The sequence below is a fragment of the Nematolebias whitei genome, chromosome 1 (genome assembly GCF_014905685.2).
Source record: "Nematolebias whitei isolate Nwh7 chromosome 1, NemWhi1, whole genome shotgun sequence".
Lineage (NCBI taxonomy): Eukaryota > Metazoa > Chordata > Actinopteri > Cyprinodontiformes > Rivulidae > Nematolebias > Nematolebias whitei.
In genome coordinates, this window is record NC_056498.1 from 88,901,726 (window position 1) to 88,914,235 (window position 12,510).

General features: G+C 41.7%; 1 protein-coding gene across 1 annotated transcript in view; it reads left to right on the top strand.

The window, feature by feature from the left end:
• Window positions 1-12,510, top strand: part of si:dkey-191g9.5 (rap1 GTPase-GDP dissociation stimulator 1) — a 58,502-nt gene that overhangs the window by 26,971 nt on the left and 19,021 nt on the right. The window contains exon 6 of the mRNA XM_037681137.1: window positions 7,593-7,718. Within this exon, the coding sequence (XP_037537065.1) occupies window positions 7,593-7,718 (126 nt within the window). The remainder of the gene's footprint in view (window positions 1-7,592; window positions 7,719-12,510) is intronic.

Genomic DNA, 12,510 nt, shown 5'->3' on the forward strand with positions numbered 1-12,510 from the left:
CTTTTCAACTTCTTCTTCCCGTTGAAAGTTTTCCGGGGCATTCATGCTTTGTCAGAACGCATAGTTACTCAACATGCGTCTGTGCATGGCACATAATTACGCGATGCGTAGTTATGCACACGGGGAGCTGAGTGACAAGACTTTTTTTTGGGCAAGCTTCTGCTTCTTACTGTGTTCGAATGGACCCAGTGAGGCGAGGACCACATCGGCTTCGCCCTTTACCCACTAAAGCGAAGGCCTTAAAGGGCGAAGCTTATACGACATAGAACGTTGGTTACGTACTGTAACCCCAGATTCTATGAGTATAAGCGTAGCCCTTTAAGCGTCGGGCCTCACTGGCTCCTAAATGGCTGAAGAAAAAGCTATTTTGGGAGCCGATTTCCCGCTCTTAACGTAATTTATACGGACCGGGTGGGGCCCACACAGCAGGTGGGCGTGGACTAATTTTTTCAGTGCTTATGCTCTGCATAACGGGATAAACCACTAAAGCGAAGGCCTTAAAGGGCTACGCTTATACTCATAGAATCTGGGGTTACAGTACGTAACCAACGTTTGCGCCTTAAGTCAGTGACCTGCCCCCCTCGAACTGTAGTTGGCTAGAATGTTGCCTTGGCTTCATTGATTGGTTGAATTGTTTGACTGACAAACAGAGATAGGAAAAATAGAAAGATGTACACTCAGAGATAGATTAAAAACAAACAAACAAAAAACTTCCCGTGTCCAGTCAGGGGGGGCACAGCTGACTCTGTGGGGGGGCAATGTCCCTCAATGCCCGCCCATGCCGCCGGGTCTGACCAGGGCTCTCATTTCCCCTCCAACTCATGACCCATCCATCCCACCTCAATCTGTAGCTCTATTTGACCATTTTGAACCCATCACTCTATCTTCTCTAGAGCAGGTCATGTGCAGCTTGAAATCGTCTGGTTCCCCCTTTGATGTGGTCCACCCTAGACTACTAAAGGAGGTTTTTCCCACTCTAGGTCCGTCTATTCTTGCCATAGTAAACAGTAGTTTATCCACTGGCGTGGTGCCAAAAACCTTTAAACATGCTGCTGTCCAGCCTCTCCTGAAAAAAGCAAACCTTGACCCCTCAGTTGTATCCAACTTCCGGCCTGTCTCCAAACTCCCATTTGTTTCTAAACTACTGGAGAAAATAGTCGAGTCCCAGTTGAAGTGCTTCCTGGAGGATCACGCCATCTTAGAGCTATTCCAATCTGGCTTTAAACCTCTCCACAGCACTGAAACTGCCCTATTGAAGGTTTTTAACGACATCTTCAAATCCACAGATACTAGTGATTCTGTACTGCTTGTCCTATTGGACCTCACAGCCGGCTTTGACACCATCGACCATGAGGTCCTCATTGCTAGGTTGGAGCAGTGGGTGGGCATCACAGGGTCAGCCCTCAATTGGTTCAGATCTTACCTCACTGACAGATCCTTTTGTGTCTCCATCAAGGATTTTAGTTCCGCAGCGACAGTGCTTAAATGGGGGGTTCCACAGGGGTCCATCCTGGGTTCCCTCCTATTTTCTTTATACCTGCTGCCACTTGGTGCTATTTTCCGTAAACACAACATACCCTTTCACTTCTACGCCAATGACTGTCAAATTTACTTCCCCCTAAGACACAATGGCACATGCTCTATTCAACCTCTGCTTGACTGCCTGGCTGACATCAGGGACTGGATGGCTTTAAACTTCTTAAGTTTCAATGAAAAGAATTCTGAAGTCATGTTGTTCCCTCCCAATGACACGATCACAAACCACTGTATCGACCTCTCCGCTCTAACCCTGTCAGAAAAACAAAGAGTCACTAATCTGGGCATGATAATGGACCCTTCCCTGAAACTTAACATTTATGTAAACATGATTGTTAAATCATGTTTCTTCCAACTGAGGCGGCTGTCTAAACTGAAGCCCATATTGTCCAAAAATAACCTGGAGACAGTAATACCTGCATTCATTACATCTAGGCTTGATTACTGCAATTCACTCCTGTTTGGTATCAGTCAGACCTCCATTGCACGACTACAACTGGTCCAGAATGCAGCAGCCCGATTTTTAACCAGTACAGACAAAAGAGAGCACATTACACCAGTTTTGGCCTCACTGCACTGATTACCGGTTCACTTTCGAATCTAGTTCAAAATACTCCAGTATGTCTACAAATCACTGAACAGGTTTTGCGCCCCCCCCCCCCCCCATCTCTCTGATCTGCTACAACCGTATGTCCCACCATGTTCCCTGAGGTCAGCGGACCAGTTGCTCCTCACAGTTCCAGGAACTCGTCTTAAGCGCAGAGGTGACAGGGCCTTCTCTGTAGCAAGACCAAGACTTTGGAACGAGTTACCTCTGCTTGTCAGACTGGCACCCTCCCTTTCGGTTTTCAAGTCCCATTTAAAACCCCACTACTATTCAGTAGCTTTCAACACCAGATGATCTGTATTTTGAACCTGTACGCTCCACACTGGTTAGTCGTCATATTTATTATCTGCATCGTTTTTATGTCTATATTCTGATTTACCTCATTTTGTATATTGCTTTGTGTGTTGTCTGTTGTTCTGTCTGTACAGCACTTTGGTTGGCCTTGTAGTTGTTTTAAATGCTCTATAAATATTCTACCATACCATATGGTATGGTAATATAGGCTGAGATGGTGTAGAGGTAGGGCAGCTAACTTGGAACCAGAAAGTCAGAGGCTCAACTCCCCGTCATGCCCACATGTATTGAATAAATCCTAGTTTATGTTAGTGCTCACATTAAGCGTGTAAATTATGGCCGAACAGAATATATGAGAATTGTTCTGCTATTGTTCAGTGTATTGTTTTGCATTATTAGTGACTGGCATATATCTTAGATCTTTTAGCGTACTGTTTGGTGTTCGATTAGCGTATCTCTTAGATCCTTATTTACTGTTTCTTTTTACACTTCATATTTTTGCTATTGTAGTGGACTAGGCCTGATGTCATTTCATTGATTTGAATCCAGAAATACAGTTTGACCCATCCTGAGACTTTCTTTCTTGAATTAATCAAGTGGGAAAAGACAATTCTCTATGATCATTACTATTTTACAAATGTTTTGATAATCAAATTGTGTTAGTTCAAACAATGTTTACATGTTGAAGTGAACTACTCATTTTTATTTACTTAAACAGTAGTAATGATTTTTAATCCTCAATTCAAAGAGAAATCAAGTTAGAGTACGTTACAGAGTAATGATTCAATTTCTTGATCGTCTGCTTTGAAGTGAGCAGAGTTTGTAAGTGTGTGTCAAAGTTCAGGTTTCGGTCAACTAAAAGTTTACTGAAAAGAAATGTCATGTTTAACTTTTACAGCAAGATACTTGGTGGAGCGACGCCACGAAGTCTGGTTTTTCCATGATATCTTTCTGTCTGTTCTTAAACAATCTGAATCTTTTCCTTGACTTTTAATAACACCTTACATCACAAACCACACCTCTGCTTTGGTCCATCGACCAATCAAAAGCTCTCAAATGAACCGGAAGTAGAGCCCATTTAAATGTGGCACTTCCCAGTTCAGAAGGAGAGTTCAGAGTTTTTGGAATTCAGATGCAGAGAGTTTGGGAGTTCCAGAATGCAAACGCAGGCATTCATGGAAGCTGCTGTATTAGAATCAAGCTGAACCAGAGACGATTTTGGGAATTATAACTTCTGTTTGGATAACCTCACACGACTCTCGAGGTATTTTAGCTGTTCTCACGGAGACGCTGAACAGTGGTTGGAAGTGAGACTCCACGCCGGAACTGATCTATCTTCAGAAAAGGTAAAAGTCGACCTTCACCAAAAGTGTACTGTTGGGACAAGCTGATTTCCAAAAGAGCGTGCTGTTCTGGTTAAAACAGACAAATTCCCTCACACATCTCTCTGTAAGACAAATCTCAATTTTCCATCTTTAAACTCTCCTATTTGCTAGAAAATTAATCCAGATGTTTTCAGAAATGTCTGTGGTGAAGCAACGGAAAATCATGGCCGTATGGTTTTCCTGGTTGTAAAGCTGATTGATTATGTTGTTATTTTCATATTCTGCCAAATTAATGTAAATGTTTGATGTTAAACTTTGATTCTGTAAATAAATGACCTCCATTCATTTTGATGGGTCAAAGATAAATAACGTCTCACGTTACATTTCTGTTAAATTCAAAGCACGACATCATCCAGTCCAGAAAGATGAGTGAACCCGTTTAATGTATGAATATATCTCTACATATGTCATACAACACTATTGGTGGATGTAACTGGGACCATGTGTACAGAATTTTGTTTCACATGTACCATGTGATGCGAATGACAAATAAAGAAACTCTGAGTCTGATGTAGTGGTGTCCTTGAGCAAGACATCTAATGCCTAACTGATCATCGGGTGCTTATATAGGTGCTGCTCCACCTGGGTGTATCTGTATCACCTGGGTGAATGGGAATATAAAATGATGACAACACATAGCACTTTATATTATTATATCCATCCATTCATCCAGCCATACTTCATCTTTACCAGCTTCTTCTTTTTTGGGTCACGGGGGTCGCCGGTGCTCATATCCAGCAGTCCCTGTGCAAGAGGCGAGTGACATCCTGGACATGTCTCCAGTCCATCACAGGAACAAATAGAGACAAGCATCCATTCACTTCTCTCACCTAGGGACAATTTAGAGTTACCAATCAGCCTAACATGCATGTTTTTGGTCTGTGGGAGGAAACAGGAGTACCCGAAGAAAATCAGCGCATGCACGGACAGAACATGCAAACTCCACCTAGAAAGGCTCCCGACCGTGATTTAATCTGGCAACCTGCTTGCTGAGATGTGGCAGCTCTACCAAATGCGCCACCATGCTGCCGTAATTTGCCTGATCTGAATATTTGTTTCTTCATTTCCTTTCAAACTCTTGTTTTGCTGGTTCTATTTAGTTTGCAAACACTTCTGCATTGTAACAACAAAGTCCATGCTCAATAATCCAGGTATACAATCCAACAATTTTCAGTCAGGTCATCTGGACAGTTTCTTTTTTGTGCTGAAACGTTTTGACTTCGATCCGGAAGGCTTCATCAGTCAAGGAAACACACAACAAAACTGATTCTTCTCCCAACAGCTTACTGACAGAAACTGTCCAGATGAACTGACTGAAAAATGTTGGATTGTATACCTGGATTATTGAGCATGGACTTTGTTGTTTTCAAGTGTCAACAAGGAAGAGGGCCGGCAATGGAGGAGGGGGCATTCCAAAGAGAACATCTTAGCACCAACATAACTGATTTGTTCCACTTTGGTGTAAGCTGTTGGGGGAAGAATCAGTTTTGTGTTGTGTGTTTCCTTGACTGATGAAGCCTTCTGGATGGAAAGTGAAACATTTCAGCACAAAAAAAGAAACTGTCCAGATGACCTGACTGAAAAATATTGGACTTCTGCATTGTGTTTGTTTTAAGGAGACATTCCCCAGCTTTTTCAGCAGTTTTTTTAATGTCTTCAATCTGGAGACAGTTTTTGAGACACATTAATAAAGTTTTTTTAATTAATAAAGTTAAGTTTACTCACATTAAACAAAGCTCTTACGCAGTTTGTTAGGGATGACTATCTACCTCACCAAATTTTACTTTAATATCTGTTTCAATCATTGCATTATAGCCTTTTGTGTTGTTTTAGGTTGATGAGCCACAGTGGTCACCTTGAATTAGGTTTGACTCCCCAAATAGATTCTGTGTTCATAATTACTTTCTGAACGTTTCAGTAAAGTTTGTCCATTGATTTAATAGATCTACAGACAGACAAACAAGCACACAAAGATATTTACTAGAAATCTGGGAACAATGTCATGTTTAACTTAAAGGTGTTCAAGTCAAAACCAGCAGGATTTGCTAATTGTTCTGCTCAGTGACGTGGCTAAGTAAAATTAGCAGTATCAGCTAACAATATGTATTTAATCATGGAGCAACATGTTCACACTGAGAAAAGTAGTGTAGTACTTGGTGTACAGCTGTTTTACTGAGCTGTAAACTGAGAGAAGTGAAAATTAAAAAAAAAAAATCTACAGTTAAAATGCATTTTCTATGCATAGGGCAGCCACAAAAAATTTTGAGTCAGGGTTGGTCAGGGACCTCTGATTTACTGAGTTGACATTTCAGCTTCAGGGACGTTCCTGTAAATGTTTCTGACTTGAAACTTGAAAACTCCAACTTACTATTCCAAACATGCTATTTGTCCCAGAAACCAGTCCTGGTAGGGTGGATGTACTTCCAAACGACCCAGAACTTTTGGTGCAACGCTTTATGGTGTGAGGAACACCTAACATCTTTGATCAGTGCTGGAAAGACCAGTTCTGTTCTGCCTTACAGAGTCGTTGATTTTATCTTTAATCATTAAGTAGTTTAAATTATTAATTTTTATTCCAGATCTTGGCCTTCACACCATTCAGAATTGATACTGGCTGAGACAAGGCAACGATAGAAAACCAATCTAACCAAGACCCCATAGAGCAGGGATACTCATTGCGTGGCTCCCGAGCCACATGCGGCTCGCCATGCTTTATTAGTGGCTCTCATGACAGGTTACAACAATACGCCAGCACAGCCAATCCCTTTTTTAAAACGTGCTGGCACATTGCGCAATAATTGTGCATGTCGGCTCAGGATTCTATGTTGCGATTTTACGAATAATATTGTGTTTATTTACTTGTTGGAGGCAGGTCCGACCGGCCAGTAGAGGTTAAAAAAAAGTTGTGTTAAGCTTCAGATGGATCAGCTGATCATCATTGGCTGCGCGTGTCCACTGACCTACCGGTCAAAAGACGTAAAAAATGTCCTGTTAACCTCAGATGGATCAGCTACCAGCCACGCACGTCCATTTTACCTGCTGGTCAAAAGGCGTAAAAAAAAACCCCGCCCTGTAATAGATGGATCAGCTACCGGCTGCGCGCGTCTCCGCGCCTGCTGTCATCTGCGGTGAAGCATCTAAGCAGGGCCTGTTCTAGGCATGGTTACATGAGTGGGCAGACGGAAATGTGAAGGGGGTATCTTCATCCGTACACATATTACAGCTTATTCATTGTTGAGCATGGACTTTGGTGTTCATTGTTATTGTTGACTTGTGTTTTCTTCATGGGATTGGGGTAATAGCTAAAAGCTGACATTTTTACACCTGTGAGTCAATATTTTCAACCATGAACACTATCAAGCAAAAAGAGAGAAACCGACTGACCCATGCTCCTCTTGAATGTCTCACTGTGGCTGCAACAACAAATTACAAATACAACATGAAGAAAGTCAAGGGCATGCACCACAGCTTCTCATCTCAGTACTAAGGTACATTTTGTTTAAACAGATAATGTGCTGGCTGTGTTTCTTTTTTGTTCATAGGTGGGTTGTTAATTTTTTTTCTATTATTAAGTGACTTGGGGTGATATTGCGGCTCTCCTTTTGACTTTGATCTGTCAGTATGGCTCTTTTTAAAAATATAGTGAAGATCATTGCCATAGAAAGAAATGACCATTTGAAAAAGCTACTTGTCTATTTTCACCCACCATTTAGTGAGGATTTCTGTTTTTTGCCTACACTGTCAGTAGCTATCAAACTTTGTGTTTGCAGACAGTGCAAGGGAGGCCCTGGCAGACCAGGATGTGGCAGATACACTGATCACTCAGCTGAAACGTGCTCCTGATGCTGAACGACGACACGTGATCTTGGAAATACTGGGTTCACTGGGCGAGAGCGGTAAGAAATGTTTCAGGTGCACTGCTAAGTCAGAATCATTGTCTTTTTAACACTAATGCAGAATCAGATGGAACGCCGCTTCCTTCCAGCCCTGTACAGCACAAAACCACACAAGCTGCCGTGCAGTTTTAGTCGTAGAATTGATAGTTGCAGTTATTGCTAAAGTAGCAACAGTAGTAGGACTTTTATTTGAGGTAGGTAAATTATTGTGTTCATTGTTTTCTCAGCTGCCTTAGAAAGATGAAGAAGGAAGAATGTTGTAAGAAATTCAGAGAGGAGCTGTTAAAGGGTCTGGGTGGTAAGAAAGATCTTCCAAATGACTGGGCTACTACAGCAACAGTAATTAGAGAGACAGGTAGGAAGGTACTCGGTGTGTCATCTGGACAGAGAATGGATGATAAGGAAACCTGGTGGTGGAATAGTGTAATGCAGGAAGCTATTCAAAGAAAGAGATTAGCCAAGAAGAAATATGACAGTGAGAGGACTGAAGAGAGGAGACAGGAATATAAGGAGATGCAATGTAGAGCAAAGAGGGAGGTAGCTAAGGCAAAGTAGAACACGTATGATGAGTTGTATGGGAGGCTAGACACTAAGGAGGGCGAGAAGGACTTGTACCGATTGGCAAGACAGAGGGATCAGGCTGCAAAGGATGTGCAGCAGGTTAGGCTTGTTAAAGATAGGAATGGTAATGTTCTAATAAGTGAGGAGAGTGTGACAGAAAGATGGAAGGAGTACTTTGAGGAGCTAATGAATGAAGAGAATGAAAGAGAAAGAAGAGTAGAAGTCATAAAAACTGTGGACCAGGAAGTGAGAAAGATCATTGAGGGTGAAGTCTGGAAAGCTCTCAAAAGAAAGAAGAAGAAGGAAGTAGGACCTGATGACATATCAGTGGAGGTTTGGAGATGTCTCGGAGAGATGAAAGTGAGGTTTTTGACTCAAATATTCAATGGCATTTTTGAGGGTGAGAAAATGCCTGAGGAATGAAGGATAAATGTGCTGATGTCCATTTTTAAGAACAAGGGTGATGTACAGAGTTGTAGCAACTAGAGGTGAATTAAGTTAATGAGTCACACAATGAAGATCTGGGAGAGAGTTGTGGAAGCAAGACTTAGATGAGAGGTGACTGTGAGCAGCAGTTTCATGCCAAGAAAGAACACCCCAGATGCCATCTTTGTTTTCAGAATGTTGATGGAGAAGTACAGAGTGTCAGAAAGAACTCCATTGTGTCTTTGTGGATTTAGAAAAAGCCTATGACAGGGTGCCGAGGGAGGAGGTGTGGTATTGCATGAGGAAATCTGGAGTGGCAGAGAAGTATGTTAGACTGGTACAGGACATATATGAGGACAGCAGGACAGTGGTGAGATGTGCTGTAGGAGTGACAGATAGTTTCAAGGTGGAGGTGGGAGGAGTGCATCAAGGATCAGCACTGAGCCCCTTCTTGTTTGCTCTAGTGATGGGCCGACTAACAGATGAGCTTAGGCAGGCATCTCCATGGACTATGTTTACAGATGACATTGTGATCTGTGGTTAGAACAGGAAACAGGTGGAAGAGAACTTGAAGAGGTGGAGGTATGCACTTGAAAGAAAAGGAATGAAAGTCAGTCATACTAAGACAGAGTACATGTGTGAGAATGAGAGGGAGGCCGGTGGAACAGTGAGGCTACAAGGAGCAGAGGTCACAAAGGTGCAGGACTTAAAGTACTTGGGGTCCACCGTCCAGGAAAATGGTGTGTGTGGTAAAGAGGTGAAAATGAGTGTCCAGGCAGGATGGAGTGGATGGAGAAAAGTTTCAGGAGTGATTTGCAACAAATGTAGTGAACTCGGCGTCCGACCAAAACCTGCCTCTGAAGACCTTCATGGGACAGGAACTGTTATTTCATTGATTTGAATCCAGAAATACAAATTAGCTCATCCAGAGACTGTCTAATTGTATCCTGAAGTAATCAATTGAAAGATCACTCTTCTTTTTATATTATCATTACTATTTTACAATATCTTGATAAATCAAAAGTGTGTTTAGTTCATATCATTTCTAAATGTTGAACCACTCATTTTAAATCAACTGTGAAACAGTATTAATGATTATTTTTTTAATCCTCATTTAAATTAGAAGTCAAGTTAAATGTCTATTTACAAAGTAATTATGCATTTTGATCTTCTGTCTGAATGAGAAGTAGTGATGTCGGTCGAAAGTCAGAGACAGTCAGAAAGAAGTTTTTAGAACAGGCTGTATTGTTTTTAAACCTAGCAGACAGCAAATAAGAAGCAACTGGCACCTGCTTGCTCTCACTTCTTCAAAACATTTCTTCTGTCTGTACTAAAAGTTCCTAAAACATTCCTGCTGTCCTCTTGACTTGTAGTGACCCTCTGACATCACTAGAACCACCCCCTGTTGGTTGTTTCAACCAACCAGGAAGTCCTGAAGTGACCGGAATTGAGAACTCTTTAAAAGTCCACACTTCCTGGAGTCTTTAGTCTTCAAGTCTTCTTGAGTCTCTCAGGCTTCAGGTCTTCTCAAGTCTTCTCGAGAGTTCTGAGTCTCTGGAGTCTTTGATGGATTCTCCCACATCTGAGTGGAATCTCTGCCGGACTGACAGCTTGCTGTGTATCCACCCGGGAGATGAGCGTGTTTGTTGAACGGAGTAAATGGCACGACTCCTGACGATGGCCAGCCGCTCTTACTGGAGACGCTGGAAGGTTGCATGCATAGGGACATCTAGACCGGAGCTGATCCATCATCTGCAAAGGTAAAGAGTCGTCACGAGTTGTCACGCGCCAAGTGTACCGGAGGTTTTGAGCTGGTGTTGAAGGGAGCGTGCCATTCTGCTGTCCGAACAGACACCCCCCTGAACCCATCTTTTCTCTTCATTTCCTTCCTTTAAAACTCTTCTATTTTGCCAGTAATCTTAATGCCTTCAGAAATGTCTTGTTGTCTTATTAAGTAAAACGTGCCAAGTTTTCTTAATCAGAACCAGATTAGCTAATCAAATGTACAATGTTTTGATGTTAAATTTTGATTCTGTTAAATAAATGACCGCATTTATTCTGATGGGTCAAAGGAAAATTGACGTCTCATGTCACTGATTTAAACACAATCCTCACAGTACCTCGTCACATGGCCTTAATTTAACTCGAAAAAGAGAGAACCCGTTATATTTAAATAATTAATAGTGAAAGGGTCGAAAGCTGGCCCTGACACTATTACACAAAAGAGTGGCCCCAAATGGCAAAGGAAAAGTTTACAAGACTGTGGTGAGACCAGCTATATTGTATGGTCTGGAGACAGTGGCAATGATAAAAAGGCAGGAGAGAGAACTGGAAGTGGCAGAAATGAAGAAGTTGTGGTTCTCCTTAGGAGTGACAAGGATGGATAAGATTAGGAATGAGATCAGAGGTACACCACAGGTTGAACAACTGGGAGATAAAGTTAGTTCAAGTTGTGTTTTATTTGTCACATGCAAGATTAACACAGGGTGAAGAGTACAATGAAATGCTTAGGATAAGAAGAACCGATTTGACTCGCTGAAAAAAAATAAAAAAAACAAACCAACAAGAAAATACAAAAAAAAAAATATGCAATTAAGGGTATACAAAAAAAAGTACCAAAAAGTGAAAAAGTAATTAATTGAAATATTTACAATGTCCTAAAGAGAGATATTGAGCATAACATGGTAGAATATAATGGTGTAGCATGATAAATTTGATTGAATAAGTATTTCAAAGTAGTAATATAAGCTAAAATGCAGTTGATACATACATATACACACATATACATATATATATATATACAGGTCCTTCTCAAAAAATTAGCATATTGTGATAAAGGTCATTATTTTCCATATTGCAATGATAAAAATGAAACTTTCATATATTTCAGATTCATTGCACACCAACTGAAATATTTCAGGTCTTTAATTGTTTTAATACTGATGATTATGGCATACAGCTCATGAAAACCCAAAATGCCTGTCCCAAAAAATTAGCATATTTCATCCCACCAATGAAAGACAAGTGTTTTTAATACAAAAAACACCAACCTTCAAATAATCATATTCAGTTATGCACTCAATACTTGGTCGGGAATCCTTTTGCATGAATGACTGCTTCAATGCGGCGTGGCATGGAGGCAATCAGCCTGTGGCACTGCTGAGGTGTTATGGAGGCCCAGGATGCTTCGATAGCGGCCTTAAGCTCATCCAGAGTGTTGGGTCTTGCGTCTCTCAACTTTCTTTTCACAATATCCCACAGGTTCTCTGTGGGGTTCAGGTCAGGAGAGTTGGCAGGCCAATTGAGCACAGTAATACCATGGTCAGTAAACCATTTACCAGTGGTTTTGGCACTGTGAGCAGGTGCCAGGTCGTGCTGAAAAATGAAATCTTCATCTCCATAAAGCTTTTCAGCAGATGGAAGCATGAAGTGCTCCAAAATCTCCTGATAGCTAGTTGCATTGACCCTGCCCTTGACAAAACACAGTGGACCAACACCAACAGATGACAAGACACCCCAGTGACTGTGGAAACTTGACACTGGACCTCAAGCAATATGAATTCTGTGTCTCCTCTCTTCCTCCAGACTCTGGGACCTTGATTTCCAAAGGAAATGCAAAATGTACTGTAATCAGAGAAGATAACTTTGGACCACTCAGCAGCAGTCCCAGGTGAGATGCTTCTGACGCAGTCTCTTGTTCAAGAGTGGCTTGACCTGGGGAATACGGCACCTGTAGCCCATTTCCTGCACACGCCTGTGCACGGTGGCTCTGGATGTTTCTACTCCAGACTCAGTCCACTGCTTC